At 55.0% G+C, this 15,859-nt stretch overlaps 2 protein-coding genes across 4 annotated transcripts; one reads left to right on the plus strand and one right to left on the minus strand.

The window, feature by feature from the left end:
• Positions 1-107: 107 nt before the first annotated feature.
• On the plus strand, positions 108-9,253 carry ZSCAN10 (zinc finger and SCAN domain containing 10). Its single transcript, XM_074345426.1, has 6 exons — positions 108-225; positions 5,196-5,724; positions 6,086-6,353; positions 6,590-6,654; positions 6,835-6,892; positions 7,427-9,253. The coding sequence occupies exons 2-6, from the start codon at positions 5,329-5,331 to the stop codon at positions 8,992-8,994; spliced, it is 2,355 nt and encodes a 784-aa protein (XP_074201527.1). The 5' UTR covers positions 108-225; positions 5,196-5,328; the 3' UTR covers positions 8,995-9,253.
• Positions 9,254-12,073: 2,820 nt separating this feature from the next.
• Positions 12,074-15,494, minus strand: IL32 (interleukin 32). 3 transcript variants are annotated; one of them, XM_010949839.3, is made up of 7 exons: positions 15,416-15,494; positions 15,255-15,295; positions 13,849-13,887; positions 13,647-13,706; positions 13,252-13,278; positions 13,014-13,073; positions 12,074-12,533 (listed from the first exon to the last, which is right to left on the minus strand). In XM_010949839.3, exons 2-7 carry the CDS (start codon positions 15,267-15,269, stop codon positions 12,246-12,248), a joined length of 489 nt encoding a protein of 162 aa, XP_010948141.1. In that variant the 5' UTR covers positions 15,270-15,295; positions 15,416-15,494; the 3' UTR covers positions 12,074-12,245. The 3 variants fall into 3 exon arrangements, with proteins under 3 accessions (XP_010948141.1, XP_010948142.1, XP_074202537.1); XM_010949840.3 differs by lacking the exon at positions 13,849-13,887 and having other exon boundaries at positions 15,416-15,456; XM_074346436.1 differs by lacking the exons at positions 13,647-13,706; positions 13,849-13,887; positions 15,255-15,295; positions 15,416-15,494 and adding an exon at positions 13,497-13,592.
• Between the last annotated feature and the right edge of the window lie 365 nt (positions 15,495-15,859).

Genomic DNA, 15,859 nt, shown 5'->3' on the forward strand with positions numbered 1-15,859 from the left:
CCGGGGTTGGGGTGGGGCGGTCCAGCCTAGGTACTGGGGTGCAGAACCTCGGCCCCGCCTCCCAGCCACTCCCAGGGGCGGGATTTCCTTTCCACGTCCATGGAGGGTGGGGGCGGATCAAAGTCTTGCCCCAGGTAGGTTTCCTGGCCCAGCCCCGGGTTGGGGGGTGCCCAGCAGACCCGGACTGCGACCTCGGTGGAGAGAGTCCCTGCGGTGGAGCGCCAGGTGCGCGGTTCCCAGCAAACCTAGGAGGGCGGTGCTCTCTGCGCAGCTGCTCCTCAGTCATTTCTTCTGTCCAGACACTTGCCAGGAGCCAGGCTAGGCGTGGAGGATCAGAGTAGGAGAGAAACGGACCATTGTCCGCAGGGAGCCTTGCCCCAGTGAGATGCATATTAGACAATTAAGATAAAGGAACAAGATAAGCCCAGGTGCTGTTAAGTGCAAGTGACAAGACCCAGGCGAGGAGCCAGGGCAAGCGCAGGGTCCGGCCCGACGGACCGACAGGCGTGGGCCGAGGGGCAGCCACCAAGCATATGGCCTCGGGTCCCTCAAACAGGAGGTGCCCTTAACGCTCATTGGCGCACTGCGGACTCCCCAGTGGGGAGCGCCATTCCCTCTGGGGCCAAGGGCATGATCCAATAAGGCCCTTTAGAGCAAAGGGATAGGCTTGATTTTGGAGTTAGAGTTGGACTGAAGGCTGGCGATGAGGTCACTTCCCCTCCTGGGAGTCCCTGCTTCGTCCTTGGTAAAGCTGGGACAAAAGCCACTTCAAAGGATTCTTGGGAGAATTTTAGGCGGCAATGTCGACCAATGCCCTCTCTTCCCGCATCACACAGTACTGTTTTGTTTTCTTAAAACCCACCATTCCTGTGGTTTGCTCCTGAACCGGAGCATGTAAGCCCCCTGAGGTCAGGGACTGTACCTCAGCATTCTCAGCACCTACAACCCTGCCTGGCTTACAGCAGGCCCTTGGCAAAGATTTGCCACATGAACAAAATGCCTAGCAAAGAGTTGGGCACACAGGAGGCATTTTTAAATGGCAGCTCTTGTCCCCCCAAAAATTCAGGCAGACAGGCCCCCAAGGAACACAGGGCCAGTCCCTATTAGGAGGTGGGCAGCTCTTATTTGGAGGCGGAGTTGGACTCTCATTTAAATGTAAGCCTGGTAGGAGTCTGGATCAGCCGCTTTATCTTAATTTCTCTGGCCCCGCCCTCTCCCCACCCCCATCCCAAACTGGGAGGTTAAGGGTTAACTCTAGGAAACCCCCCTCTCCACCTGGATGAAACTGGGGAAGGGAACTTCCTGTTCCATTTTCCCGGAGTCCTTCCCCAGGTTGGAGGAGGCTGACTCTGGTCCTGGGGCCCTCAGAGAATCCCCCCAGCATCTTCACCTCTGTAGTGGGGACCCCGAGTGGTGAGTTGCAGGGAGGCATGGGGTGCAGACTGCCAGGACAGATTTAAGAGGTTAATTTCAGTTTAGAGGGAGAAAGAGGGGAGGTCCAGGCCTCGGAGGTGGGATGGGGGATTAGGGTGCTGGAAGAAAGTCTTCAGTGGATGTGGTTGGTCCTTGCCAGGGAGCCTAGTGCCGGGGAGCACAGGCAGATCTGTGGCAATGGGGGCACTAGGGAGGGTCGCAGGACTTCCTGTGACGTGGGCTGGCTGTACCCACTGGGGAGCCGAAGGCAGGCGCCACGCTCCCCCAGGTGGACTGACCGGACCCTTCGACTCAGCCCAGGACTGGGGGGAAGCCAACCACTGAAGACAAGTGATCAGGCACTTGCTAACTGTGCCCAGGGAGAAAGGGAAAATTCCTGGCCGAGGACCTCGGCTGTGGGCACTCCCATTGTCTGAGTGGGTCTTGTGGCAGCACCTCCAACCCGGGCTGGTCTGTCCTACGCCTCTCTGCCTCTCTAGGCTCCAAATTAAGCTGGTCAAATATTGAAGGATGGCTGAAAAGCTCCCCCTGCAACCCAGCTCACCCCCTACAGATGCGCATATTAACAGAGCTTTTGTCCTGGAGACTTGGGGGAGGGAAAGACTCTCTAGGGCCAACTTCCCTTGAATTCCATCTCTTCGGCTTTTGGCGAGACTTCACCTAAAGATTCCGGTGCCCCACGTGTCTACCCTGAGGGTTGCAATTTTGAATCCTTTTTTTCCCTCTGATTCATGCTGTAATATTCTGGTTAAGACTAGGCAAACTGCACTGGGCGGGAGGGAAATTGAATCCTTTTCTGTTCCTGAGTTTTTGCACCGTCAGATCAACATTCTTAAACCTTAAAGCAAATCTTGGCTCACCCTGGTGTGACCCTGAGCAAGTCACCCATCCTCTCAGACCTTGGTCTTTGCACTTGTCAAATGGAGAAATTATAATTTACCTTGGAGGCTGGATGGGGTTAAGTGACCCTAAGCAGAGAGCCCATGCAGAGAAGCACTCAATCCCTGCCAGCTGCTAATAACCGGGTTCCTGGTCACATGCGACTAGCTCTCTAATGATTTTGCTCATGCTACCAAAACACAATAGAACAAAACCCCATTTTCTTGAACATTTAGTAAAGGCCCTTTCTGCACCAGATATTTTTGCATGCATTCCTCAAGAATTAAAACTGCGAGGTAGCCATTATCATTTCTTTCTGCTAACAAACACTGAAATCACTTCAAGTGGTGGGTAAACAGTTACTGAACAAGACCCAGTACCCACTTGCAGGCCCCGGGGGTGGTGGGGTGGATATATTCAACTTCAATGGTGGTGACACTGGATAGCAGAGACAGGTCGGGGCGGGGTGTGGAGTACCAGAAGAGAGGGTAGGAGTCTCATTTGCCAAAGAGCAGAAAAGAACAGAGGCTGGACAAGGCTGCTGGCGGAGAGGATGGGGTGGGGGCGTGCAAAGCCAGGGAGAGTCTGGAGTGGGGAGAGACTGGAGAGAAGGAGGAAGGAGAGGGGAGGTCAGGGAGAGGGAGGGAGGTAGAGGAAGGCTGGAGAGATGGGGACCAGCCTGGTCAGGTGGTCAGGATTTAGGCCTGGGGCTTTGTTTTAGCATCATGACCCTCTCCTCAGTGGTGGAAAGTGCTAGACTTCAAACACAAGTTTCCTCTGTTCTCCCACATCATACCCCGCTCACCCCACCTGAAAAGGAGGTTCAGAGATCCTTCAGCTCCAGATGAAGGGGGCTCAAAATATCCAAAGCACTTGATCCGGTTGACTTCTTCCTGGCTCCATTGCCAAGGCTGGGTTACTTTCTTGGGGAAATGTCTGTACCTCTGAGTCTGGGTGTCTGAGACTGTAAAATGGGTCAGTGATAGGACTGACTGTTAGCTGTGGTCTTTTGTATTTTTACCCAGTAATGAGAATTGCAATAGCTACTACTTATGTGCAGCCAGTGTGCACTGACTGCTGGGTGTCGGGCACTGCTTTACACACTTTATGTGGTGGGAAGTGATGCAGGAGGGTTTCTTCCCATCCCTCTGCCTCAGATGTTCATGGGGCTGGGGTAGGGGTGGGGGGCAGGTATGGGAGAAGTTCATGTGCAGCCCTGAGGCTGGTAAGCACAGAAGGCAGAGAGATGTTGGCACTTGGGATTCTGTACCCATAAGATAATTCCTGCCCAAATTAAAACATCAAATTGCCTGTTCAGAAAAGAGTAAGCCTTCTGGGTTGTGCTGAAGGACTGAATTGAGCCTCCTGTGGGTGGGGCTGCACTTGGGTCAGCTCCCCCTAGGTAGGTCTGGGCTACCCAGCAAAGGAAGGAATAGTTCCATGGAACCATTGCTCCCAGGCCAGTTAGAAACACTTTTTTAAATTGTTGGCCAGACTCACAGGTTTGGGGTGAATACCTCCCAGAGGGATAGACCAAGAAGGAATCCAGAATCTTAAAAAAAAAAAAAAAAAAAATAGGAAAGAAAGAGGAATGACTGCCTCTCCCACCCACCACCCAGCTTGCAAGGGTGAACCCACTAGAGGCCTCTGAAGTGGGTAAGGCTGCTTTGGCCTGCCTTGGGGACACATCTGTCACAAACTCCAAGCTGTAAGCTTCAGTCTCTCATCTGGAGACCTACCCACCCATCCCAGCTCCCTGGCCCATCTTGGCCTGTCTCTAGGGATGGAACTCAGGGAGGTAAGGGGATCGGAGCATCAGGTGGGAGCTTAGCCCTGCACTGGTCAGCTGGGTGGCCTTGGCCTTGACTGCTCAGAGCCACCTGCAGAGCCATAAAATGAAGGTTGGGATGTCTGGTCAAGGAGAGATCACATGCATGAACTAACCCCAACCCCAGCCTTTTATCTTGAAAATTCTCAAACTTCCAGAGAAGTTGGAAGAGCGATGCAATGAACCCGTCTCCCAGCTTCAACAATTGCTGTAATTTTGCCATATTTGCCAAGTCTACTCATAAATGTGGCTGAACCCTCCTGCCCCTTCACTTCCAAACCCTTCAGTATTTTCTGAGAATAAAGACACTTCCTACATATCACAACACTGGAATCCCACCTCAGAAATTAATAGCCATTAATAGTGCCCCAGCCATGTCCAGGTTTCCCCAAGTGACCCCCAGAATATCTTTTAGAGCTTTTTTAAAAAAATAAGTTAGACATATAACATTGAGTAAGTTTAAGATATACAGCATCTATCATAATATGATTGTGATGTAGCGATACTTACATTACATAATTATAGTACAATGTCATTGTCTATTTATTACACTAGGCATTGAATCTCTATGACTTACTTACTACACGTTCCAAGTTTGTACCCTTAAACAGTGTCACTCTTAGCCTCCCTGCCAACTTGTTCTAATTCCCTGCAATGTTCCTGGAACTGGAAATTGGGTCTAAAGGCTGGATTGGATTGCGATGGGATATTTTTGGCAAGGACCCATCTTCAGTGGTACCAGGTACTCTCTGTGGCACAATATCAAGAGGCAGGGAAAGCCAGACTGCCCTCTCTGGGATGCCAACTTTAACCACTGGGGTAAAGTGTTTGTTTTGCGGAGGGAGGCAATTTGGTCTATTTATTTATTTAATGGAGGCACTGAGAATTGAACCGAGGCCCCCCATGCATGCTAAGCACGCACTGTACCACTGAGCTACACCCTCCCCCCTCCTTTCTTTTCCACCAGGGTAAAGTGATGTGAAGTTCTAAGTGCTGCAGGAGGGAATGATAGTACCAAACAACCCATTTTCTTGCCTTTTGGTGTGTTGGCCAGGCCGAGCCATTACCTGGGACCAGTTTGAGAAACAATTCCTCTGGAGGCCACATCTTTAGCCATCTTGTGGAGCTGAGAGGGAGACAGACCCGAGAGTGGAAGCAATCGCTGTAAGGCGTCACCAAGGGGAAGGATGCTTTCAGAATCTGTCCCGGCTGCGCAGGAGCCAGAGCAGTTCGGAGCAGTCAAACTGGAGGAGGAGGAGGCTGCTGGCCAGGAAGACCCCAGGCAGCCAGAGGCCAGGCCCCGGCCCGAGGTGGCTCACCAGCTCTTCAGATGCTTCCAGTATCAGGAGGATATGGGGCCAAGGGCGTCCCTGAGCCGGCTCCGGGAGCTCTGTAGCCACTGGCTGCAGCCGGCACTGCACACCAAGAAGCAGATCCTGGAGCTGCTGGTGCTGGAGCAGTTCCTGAGCGTGCTGCCTCCGCATCTCCTGGCCCGGCTACAGGGCCAGCAGCTCAGGGATGGCGAAGAGGTTGTGCTGCTGCTGGAGGGTGTCCAGAGGGAGTCCAGCAATGTGGGACCATTGGTAAGAGGGTGGCAGCCAGGTGGGCTGGACAGCAGGTAGAAAGACAGGGACTTTATCACCCCATTAAGAAATCACTGAACAGGGAGGTGGAGGGTATAGTTAAGTGGTAGAGCGCAAGCTTAGCATGTGAGAGGTCCTGGGTTCAACCCCCAGTATCTCCATCAAAATTTGCACAAAATTAAAAAAAGAAAGAAAAGAAATCACTGAGCACTCCACCTCCCTTCCCTCCTCCAATTCCTCCTTAACCTCCCAACTCCTTCCCAGTATGACTCCCACTTTCCTCAGTTCCATTTCCCTTGGGAGTTAGTAGGACATGGATTAACATCCTGTCTGTCACCTAACATGGATGTGTTCTGAACAGGATTTTAGTTTTAATGCTGGCAAGAACTATCCCCGTGCAGACATCACCTTGGAGGAACAGGGAGGTTCTTCCCAGGTCTCCAGCCACAGCCCCAAAAAGGAAATGCCTTCAGAAGGGCCTCCAGCCCTGGAACCAGCAAAGGAACTCCTGCTGTCCCAGTCAGGGCCCTCCAAGCCTGCAGAGATGGGGGCCTGGAGACGTCCCCCAATTTCAAAGCAGCCATTGAGCCCAGGTCCTAAGGGAACATTGCAGGCCTTGCAGGAGAGCGGTGAGGAGCTGGTGCCTACAGAAGGTGCAGGTCTGGTGTTTGGTGGGAGCTGGGAGGCCAGGTGCGTGGGGGTGCGGAGAGAATTGGGCATCCTCCCTAACTGATGGGAATGGGGGAGAGCCAAGATGTCTGTCAAGGGACCCTGGTGATGGTGTGCATGGGTGCACATTCTCATAACAGCATGGTGGGTAAGGCTGGCTTCTAACAGCTCTTTCTTTCTCCCCCAGTGCTGTCAGTCCCCCAGGGCCCTGAGCTGTGGCCGGAGGAGAACTCTGGAGATCAAGAGCTGGCAGCTGTGCTGGTGAGCCAGACTGGTCCCCTCACTCAGGGTAGATCTCATGGCCTGAAATGTTCTCTGCCTCTGCAGTTTTAGCAAATCCACATCTCCCTTAATTTAAACCTTGAAAGTTCTTCATCCCCCTCAAGTCCCAGGGCCTTGTCCCTCACTCACTGAGAATCTCTTCCCCTCCCTTGGTCACAGGAGTCCCTGACCTTTGAAGATGTTCCAGCAAAGAAGGCTTGGCCTGTGCATCCTCTGGGTAAGAGGCCCTTTCCCAGGTTTATGACCACTGAAGACTTTTCCTTTGCCTGTTGGAGTGGTCCCTGAAACTCCAGGCCCTAACTGATTTTTCAGCCTCTTTGGCCAAAAATGGGCTATTTTGGTGAGGCAAATAGTGATACATACCTATATAGATATATATTGATATGCCTATATCTATATAGATATATAGATGCAATTTTTAAGGTTCATTGAGTTTAATCATCAACCCTGACAACTCTGAGCTTTTAAAATAAGTGGTCAACGGGAGTGCCTCTTAACAGGTATGTTTCCTTTTGGGAGGATGACACTAGATAGCGGTGATGGTGGCACAATATTATGAATATACCTAATGGACCTGAATTACATACCTTAAAACAGTACCTTGTACGTAACTGGGTTTTACCCCCACCCTCTGTCCTCCTACCAACTTTGCAGGATTCTGGGTTTCTTCCGCTTCCAGGCAGTGAGGTTCTGGCGATTCTTAAAAGCCCCTCCCCAAAAGGCTGACTGGTACTCTTCTCTGCTTTCTCAGGATTTGGAAGCAGAACCCCAGACAAGGAGTTTAAAGAAGAAGAGCAGAAAGTGGTTTCTTGGCCCACTGCCAACTCGGCAAAGTCTTGGGCAGACAGTCCCAGGGTGGCGGAAGAGCCCCACACCCAGTCGCTTGGGCGGGGCCCTGAGGTGGATCGCACGGGTGGAGAAATGTCCCCTCCGAGCAGGACTGATGTTCTTGAGGTCAAAGTGGCCGGAGGGACCCCCAAGTCAGAGCCGGAGATAAAGTTCATCTGCACAGAGTGCGGGGTGAGCTTCCCGCAGCTCTCCCGGCTGGAGGCGCACCAGCTGCGGTCTCACCCCGGCGCGCGGTCCTTCCTGTGCTTGTGTTGCGGGAAGAGCTTTGGCCGCAGCTCCATCCTCAAGCTGCACATGCGCACGCACACTGATGAGCGGCCGCACACCTGCCATCTCTGTGGCCACCGCTTCCGCCAGAGTTCGCATCTGAGCAAACACCTGCAGACGCACTCTTCTGAGCCTGCCTTCCTGTGCGCCGAGTGCGGCCAGGGCTTCCAGCGCCGGGCCAGCCTCATGCAGCACCTCCTGGCTCACGCCCAGGACCAAAAGCCCTCGTGCGCGCCGGAGACCAAGACTCAAGCGCCCCCGGAGCTGGCCGTAGTCCTGTGCTCCCACTGCGGCCAGACCTTCCAGCGCCGCTCCAGCCTCAAGCGCCACCTGCGAATCCACGCCAAGGACAAGGGCCACCAGTGCTCCGAGTGCTCGGGCAGCCTGCACCCGGGGCCTGAGCGCAGGCCCTATGTGTGCAGCGACTGCGGCAAGGCTTTCCGGCGCAGCGAGCACCTGGGGGCACACCGGCGCGTGCACACCGGCGAGCGGCCCTTCTCCTGCCAGGTCTGCGGCCGCAGCTTCAGTCAGAGCTCCCAGCTGGTCTGCCACCAGCGGGTGCACACGGGCGAGAGGCCCTACAGCTGCCCGCACTGCGGGAAGCGCTTCATGCGGCGGGCTGGCCTCGCCCGCCACCTCCTGACCCACGGCGGCCCTAGGCCCCACAACTGCGTCCAGTGCGGCAAGAGCTTCAGCCAGACCCAGGACCTCGCCCGCCACCGGCGCAGCCACACAGGGGAGAAGCCCTGCCGCTGCAGCGAGTGCGGCGAGGGCTTCAGCCAGAGCGCCCACCTGGCGCGCCACCAGCGCATCCACACCGGGGAGAAGCCCCACATCTGTGACACCTGCGGTCACCGTTTCCGGAACAGCTCCAACCTGGCCCGCCACCGCCGCAGCCACACCGGCGAGCGGCCATACAGCTGCCAGAAGTGCGGCCGGAGCTTCCGGCGCAACGCCCACCTGCAGCGACACCTGGCCACCCACGCAGGGGCAGGGGATGAGTCCGGGTCTGGGCAGGCTGAGCCCCCGCAGGAGTGCCTGGAGTGCGGCAAGATCTTCAGCCGCAGCTGCAATCTGCTGCGTCACATGCTGGTCCACACGGGAGCCAGGCCCTACTCATGCACGCAGTGTGGCCGGAGCTTCAGCCGCAACTCCCACCTCCTGCGCCACCTGAGAACGCATGCGCGGGAGACCCTGTACTAACTTCGCGCCGAGCTCCCCCAAGTCTGCCCTGTGCGCTTCTCCCCGGCGTCCCTGGCCACCAAGGCTGCAGTGGATGGCTCTGCCCCGACACTCCATGCCACCTTCCTCTGGCTCCCACGACCCTGCCTGTTAGGTCTTCCCTTCTGCAAAGGCATCTATTCCTGGCCTTAGGAATGTATTTCGAAATGCCTAAAGTAAAACAACCTTCTTGAAAGTGGTCCCTCTTCATTTATTTTGCTGAGTGTATCAGTGCCACCTGTTCCCCTCCCCAGTGTGTCACAGTGATGCCTTTCTCCTATCCCCCCCCCCCTCAATAACAGGTTGGTTGGGAGCAGGTCCTGGAAAAGTTCCTCTCCCATACAAAGTATCAGACTGGGTGTGGAGTGAGGGGAGGGTGGCCATCTGTCACGGCCACCTTGGGTGAGGCCAAGCAATCCCACCCTGGAATTTTTCTCCTCTACAGTCTATCTCAACCAACACAGTATCCTCTAGCAACTTGTGGCTGTTTAAATTAATTCAAATTAAATAAAATTTAAAATTTCATATTCCAGATTACTATGGGAAACAGATTCTTCTGGAACATTGCTAACAAATGCAAACTGAAAACACAAGCAGGCAGAACCAAACCTGCCTGCGGCCAAGTTAGGTTGACAGTTCGAGACCCCTAACCACTCCTAATCCTCCAAACTGAAAACTCTCATAGATTTCCTGCACCTTTTTTTGTGCCCATCAGGCCAACTTGAATTGGCTGCCTCGCTGTTAGGCAGATTTTAAATCATATGACTTCTGGTAAAAATACAAGAGAGAAAAACAACCCACCCCAGCTCCAGAGTGCACAAAAACTGACTTCCTGCTTTGGTCTGATTTTTTCACCCACAAAAATCCTGTATCTCAATGGTTGCCCCTCCACCAACGTGACACATAACTGCTCTTTAGCAAGTGTTTGTGGAAAGGAAGTGAACTCATCAACCAGAGCCCAAGGGACTGAAGCAGAACAGACCCCAGATACGGGCAATGTAGAGGGGATTCTTGGGCACAATTGGGTGGGAAAGCTCCGAGCCTGGGGAGGGCCCGGGCCTTTAGGGTTTGGGAGGAAGACTGGGTTACAGAGAGTCACCAGATGTCACAGAACAAATTAGAGGCATGGAAAACTCCATGAAGGGAGAAAATGTCAAAGACAAAGGATTAGTCAACTAAGAGATTGAGAGTGAGGAGCTGGGAGAACCCACAGCGTTTAAAGGCTTTATTATTTCTCCAGCCCCTACTATGTGCCAGGGAATGTGGAGGGTGGGGAGAGTATTGAAGAGAACAAGGCCTAAAATAGAAGGGGGAGGCTGCCTCCCCCAAAACAAGAGGTGCATCCCAGGCAGAGGGAACAGCATGTGCAAAGACCCTGAGAAGGGCAGAACTTGGCAGGCAGCTGGAGGACATTACCCTGAGGGGAGACTTCCATCGGGGCCTGATGAGGCACACAGAGCCTTGCAGGTCAAGGTCAGGGCTTCCTCACCATGGGAAAACATGAGGTTTCCAGACAGGGAGTTATTTCCTTTTTAACAATGACATCATTTAGGCCTTGGCTGCGGCATGCAGTAACTTGAATGAGGGGAGACCAGGGAGGTCAGCTAGGAGGGCATCACAGTTGTCCAGGCTCACAGATGGTGACCTCAAGGGAGTGGTGGGCCACCAAGCCCTGATGGCTTCAACACAGGAAGGTTTTCTCAGTAAGAAGAGTCAAGTGCAGGTTTGACATGAGTCAAGAGAAAGCAGGGGAAGTTCTGAAACAACTTGAATGCTGACTGGGGGGTAAAGGCCAGATTGGGCCAAGGAGAAGTAAAGGCTGGGGCAGTGGGCAGCACCCTGGGGTTAGGCAACTCAGGCAAAAGGTGGGCCTTCCAAGGTGAAGACTGTCAGAGGGCCTCCCTGGAAGTGAAGGAAGAAGGTGTGGGCCAGATGGGGGCTCTGCCAAAAGGAAAACCAAGAACGGGCAGCCTTCTGCCTCAAGAAGGAAGGTGCAGGCCAGGAGGCAGGAAGACCCTTCTTCCTAGTCCCCTCCCTTGCTGGGCCTGGGCCGAAAGCAACCAGGGTCCCTTAGGATGATCAGCACCACTGAGATGCTGATGTCAGGGTCATGAACCAGCCATCACCTCCTCCTGCTGGATGCACACTTGGCTCCCAGGGGTCCCTCCTGCTAAGAATCAAAAACTCATTACTACATCCAAAAGGGTCTGAAGTGACTGGCAGACAATCAAGTGGGCTACTGCCCCAAACAACGGTCCCTGGTCCTTGCGTTTTCTTGGCTCCCAATCCGCTCCCATGTCCCTCAGGACCACACAACATCCCCCTTCCTGGGCCACAGATCAGAGAGCCCCCATCTGGTATTGTATTTCTTCCTCCACAGGTTCATTTCCTCCTTCTTCCTTTTGTTCTGCACCCAGGGCGGGCCCCTGCGGATAACAGGTCAGGCACCACCCTTTCCTCTTCCTCTGAGCAGCTGCTGTTCACAGCCAAACACCTCAGACTGCAAAGCTGCTCTGTGTGGACCTGCCGAAGGCAGGAGGTCGGGGCTGGGTGGGGTGGGGTAGTAAAGCCTGATGGAGGCCACAGGCCCAGGGAGCCGATTCCTGCCCCTCCCATCTCTGTCTGCCCTCCTGGTCTAGGGTTGGGTGTACTCCCCACCCTCCTCTGCCTCAGACCCTGGGCCTCTGATCTTGGGAGAAAGACCAAGGTGTTTCAGAGGCCCCAGCTGGAGGGTTGGAGGCCCAATAACAGAGGTCAGGAGAGGAAAAGAGGGTGCCCAAGCCCCTCACTGACTCCCTGTGTCCGGGGAGTGGCCACTTACTGAGCACCTGCTGTGCCTCAGGGACTGTGCTAAGTCACACACTGGCCTAAAATCTTCCAGCCCTCACCACCAGACAGCCCATAAACAGTGTGTGTGCCCAGTGTCCCCAGTCATGGATTAGAGAGCCTGGTGGCTTCTCCTTCCTCACCTAGAGTCAGGACCCCGGGCCTGGATCCATCTGATTCATGACCTCTCCCTGTAACCGCTGGGCCCGCACCTCCCATCCCCACAGGCACTCCATTTGGATAGGTTGATTTTTTATTAAGATCAAAGTACCAGGGTGAAAACAGGAAGCCCAGTAAGAGATAGCTTTCCGGGCAGTAGGGCGTCTTATCCACCCTGAATGTGTGGAGAAGGAGGTTGTCAAGGAAGGATCAAGGGTGACAACCCCCTCCGGGACCCCGTGGGGCCCCTAGACAGTGATGCAGCTCTTGAAGAGCTGCCCCAGAGAGGAGCAGAAACCTTTGAACTTTCTCCAGATGGCCTCAATCGCGTTGCCCAAGGACTGTAGGCAGGCAGCCACCTTCTTCCACAGCCAGGCCAGTGCATCGCTCCATTTCTGCATCAGCACATCAAACATTCTCTTTACCCTGTCCCAAATGCTCTCAGGCTCCTGGACCTCTGGGCCATCATATATCACGTCAGGATCAGCAGGTCTTTGGGTTCTGAGACGTAGCTCGGAAAGCAAGGGAGCAGATTCCTGCAGGGATAGGAGGCTGTTCAGGGACCCACCTGGGCAGATGGAGCCTCAGGTCGTGACCCGGGCCAAGGTCTCTTAGCCTCTGGGAGAGTCTCTCTGGAAGACGGAAGCCCACACGTGGAAGCTGCCTGCTTTCCTGCCAACAGCTCTGCAGACACGGGGACCTTTCCCAGACCTTGGCTGGCCCCACAATTCGCCTCCGGGGCAAAAACAGTTGGAAATACCTGGCTGCTGGCGGACTCGCCTATGGGCCAGCACCTGGCACACATGCTCTCATCAGGCACTGAGTGGAGGGCAGGGCTCTGGCCACTGTGTGCTGCCCAGGAAGCTGGTGCCAGGGAGTCTACACCTTCTGACCTCTCAGGGGCCAATCCTCCATCCCCCGCTCAGGGGAGCTATGGACACACAAGGCAGCACCAAAGTCAAGAGGGAGCAGGGGTGGAGGGGAAGCAAGGGGCAGAGACGGTGGCTCAAACTCACCGAGACATTGTCCTCAATGGTAGCACCCACAGCTTCAAGCATGTCCTCATTAATTTGGTCCTGGGGAGAGGAAGTGTGCAGGCTGCATTCCTGCCCCTGTCTGCTGAGGTCTGTGGTCCCCACGGTGGCCTCCATGGGTCTAGGAGACTCAGAAGGGAGCCAGCAGCCCAGGCCCAATAACCTGGCTGATCCTAACCCTGCGGACCCACCTTAGGGGAGGGGCAAGGTCCAAACTCACCTCTAGCTTTTCTAGAGCTGGCTGCACCTGCAGAGAAAACATCACTTGGTTTAAAATCCCCCCACTCTCTCTCACTTGCAGTCTTATCCCCAAACCCCAGCCTGTTCTCATCTGTGCCCTGTCACCCCCAGGTGAGGGGTCAGCCCAGGTGCCTGGGGACCAAGCGTGTGTCACCGCTGCTCTGCCATCATTGCCCTGGGACTTGGGCACCTCCCTCCGCACCCCTGGAGCTCCGTATCCTTCACCTGTGCACTGTGCTGCCACACGGGTGTGAATTTTGTCCGGTGTAAGGAATGAGCTCTGACCTGCCCCTTCATCATCACCATCATTGTGAAGCAGCCCCACCCACCCAAAGTGGAGAGGGCATGGGAGTGGCAGCATGGAGACACACCTACCTCTGCATTTTCATTGGGTAGACTTTCCACTGTATCACAGAAGTCATCTACACTCCTGTGCTGTGAAGAGAGACAGAGTTGGGACAAAGAGGCCTGGTCCTTCTCCCTCCAGGTCCCAAGTGGCCCAGAACATTCTAAGCTTCACCCAGCAGAACCCAGCCTCCCTCATCCCCCCCACCATACACGAGGAAGAGCTTCTTACCATACTGGCCCTCAGAACAGCAATGTGCTCTGGGACATTCTGTGGAGGTAAGAGTGACCCACAGGTTTATGCTACATTGTGAACCCCAACACCTGTTACACAGACACACACACACGCACTCACTCTTTCTCACCACAGATACACAAACATACAAGTGGGAGCATCACCCTGGAGTGTGCAGGGTCAGCCTGATTCCCAGACGCCTAACCCTCTGTGCTCCCAGGTGAGAGCTGGCCGAGGGAGGTGTTGGCACTGTCCTTTCTTCTCTGAGGTGGTGACAGGGATACAGGGGTCCTCAGCCAGCTGCTCTCCACAACCGCTGACCCTGCAGGCCCCTGGCCCCCACTACTTCTCACCCCCAGACACTTAGCCCGACCCAAGGTCGTGGAGGTGCTCCAGAGACCCTGCACTTTATGACCCTAATCTGGGGCTGTGCACCTTGGCTTCCGATGACTGTGCAGACAATGCCAGTCACAGTGTGCAGGGCACCCATTGGCCCACCTTAAGTCATCCCGATTCCACTCTGCCAGCCCCCACTTCACATGAAACGGGGCAAGAGAAACATCTGGGCTGCCCCCGGGGACAAACTGCTGACCACGTCGCCCTCCTCTTGGGGCCGGGCCACTGAGCCCTGGATCACCCCTCAACATTCATTCCCCGACCCGTTGTCACGTGGCCCAGAGCTCCCAGGAGCTTCTGGTGACCCTCACAATTGAGGTGGGGGGAGTGGTACTCAGGGGGAGGCTGGAGGGCACCCCAGAGGGAAGGAATAGACACTGAGGCCAATGCAGGTTTCAGCTGCTGCTCCAGCACCTGAGAGACAATGTCGAAATTTCGGGGCCAGCACCTCCCAGCCGCCTCCCCCAGGTTTCCCAGGTGGAAAGGGTCTGCTGGGACGTCTGATGCTTCTACACTCCAGTGCCTCGGCTTCCAGCTCCCCCCACAAGCACATTGCATCCAGTTCCTGAAGCAGCACCCTTGTCCTGTAACTTCTTCCTCGGTGTCTCCGGACTCACACGCACCCACACAAAGGCACATGCACGTAGTGAGGCCCCCAGAACTGACCTCCCAGACGGGAATCCTGGCCCCACAACCAGGACCTGCCACATAAAGTAAAGGGCTCAGAGCAAAAGGAAACCTTACGGCCTTTGTTAACAATCAGTCAGAATTTCAGGACGGTGACCAGGGTCCTTATGAGACTCAGGCCCTGTTAACTGCACAGGTCACATGCCTCTGACCCGCTACTTCCCCAGCAGCCTCCCCCCCGGCCCAGGGAGGATAGGACAGAGCCAGGGGCATGTGGACAAATCAGCAGGGGTGAGGGGCCTGTGGTGGTGGGAGATGGGGACATAGGGGAAATGGGATTCGGGGGCCCACCTTTTCCCCCACCACTGGCTCTCACTCACCCTGGAGAAACACATGATTGTTCAGGTTCTTCTGCTGAGACCTGGTGGGGAGGAATAAGTGTGAGGAAAAGTGTTTCAGGAAAGCAGCCCTCCCAGCACCCTGGAAGGTCCTTTGATGCAGACCCACCTCCCCCACCCCGGGTGTCCCCTGAGCCCATCACCTTTCAGACCGTCCAGCACAGAGCACCAGCTGAGCTTTGCGCTGACTTCTGATAGCCAGTTAATATAAGAGCACGGGAGGGGCAGGGCAGGGTGGGGCCAGCCCAGGGCAGGATGCAGGGCTGACTCTGTGTGTGTGTGTGTGTGTGTGTGTGTGTGTGTGTGTGTGTGTGTGTAGCAAAAATAGAGAGAGAGGGCAGAGTCAGAAGGAAGTGAGACTGAGGTCTGAGGGGCCTAGGACGGTGAAGGCATGTCCCTGACACTCGCAGTCCCCAGCTGTGGCCCCTCCACCCGGAGCTGGGATGGGAATCTTTTGAGTCCAGGGTCAGCCTCATCTCCAACCATGTCAACCTGAGAGACAGGAGGGGCAGAGGGAAAGTCCAGACCTGGGGAAGCAGGTTGAGTAATCTTCCGGAAGTCTGGAAGAGGAACTTATCCAGGTGGGG

Source organism: Camelus bactrianus, chromosome 18 (assembly GCF_048773025.1).
Source record: "Camelus bactrianus isolate YW-2024 breed Bactrian camel chromosome 18, ASM4877302v1, whole genome shotgun sequence".
Classification (NCBI taxonomy): domain Eukaryota; kingdom Metazoa; phylum Chordata; class Mammalia; order Artiodactyla; family Camelidae; genus Camelus; species Camelus bactrianus.

Bases quoted from the DNA above. Each gene is read 5' to 3' on its own strand.
- IL32 (XM_010949839.3), bottom strand. The intron at 13,707-13,848 runs GTAAGAAGCTCT...CTCTCTTCACAG, and splicing joins CTGTTCTGAGGGCCAGTATG to CACAGGAGTGTAGATGACTT. The intron at 13,279-13,646 runs GTAGGTGTGTCT...TTTTCTCTGCAG, and splicing joins TACCCAATGAAAATGCAGAG to GTGCAGCCAGCTCTAGAAAA.
- ZSCAN10 (XM_074345426.1), top strand. From the start codon at position 5,329: ATGCTTTCAGAATCTGTCCCGGCTGCGCAGGAGCCAGAGCAGTTCGGA. The intron at 6,354-6,589 runs GTGAGGAGCTGG...CAGTGCTGTCAG, and splicing joins GCAGGCCTTGCAGGAGAGCG to TCCCCCAGGGCCCTGAGCTG. The intron at 6,655-6,834 runs GTGAGCCAGACT...CCTTGGTCACAG, and splicing joins AAGAGCTGGCAGCTGTGCTG to GAGTCCCTGACCTTTGAAGA.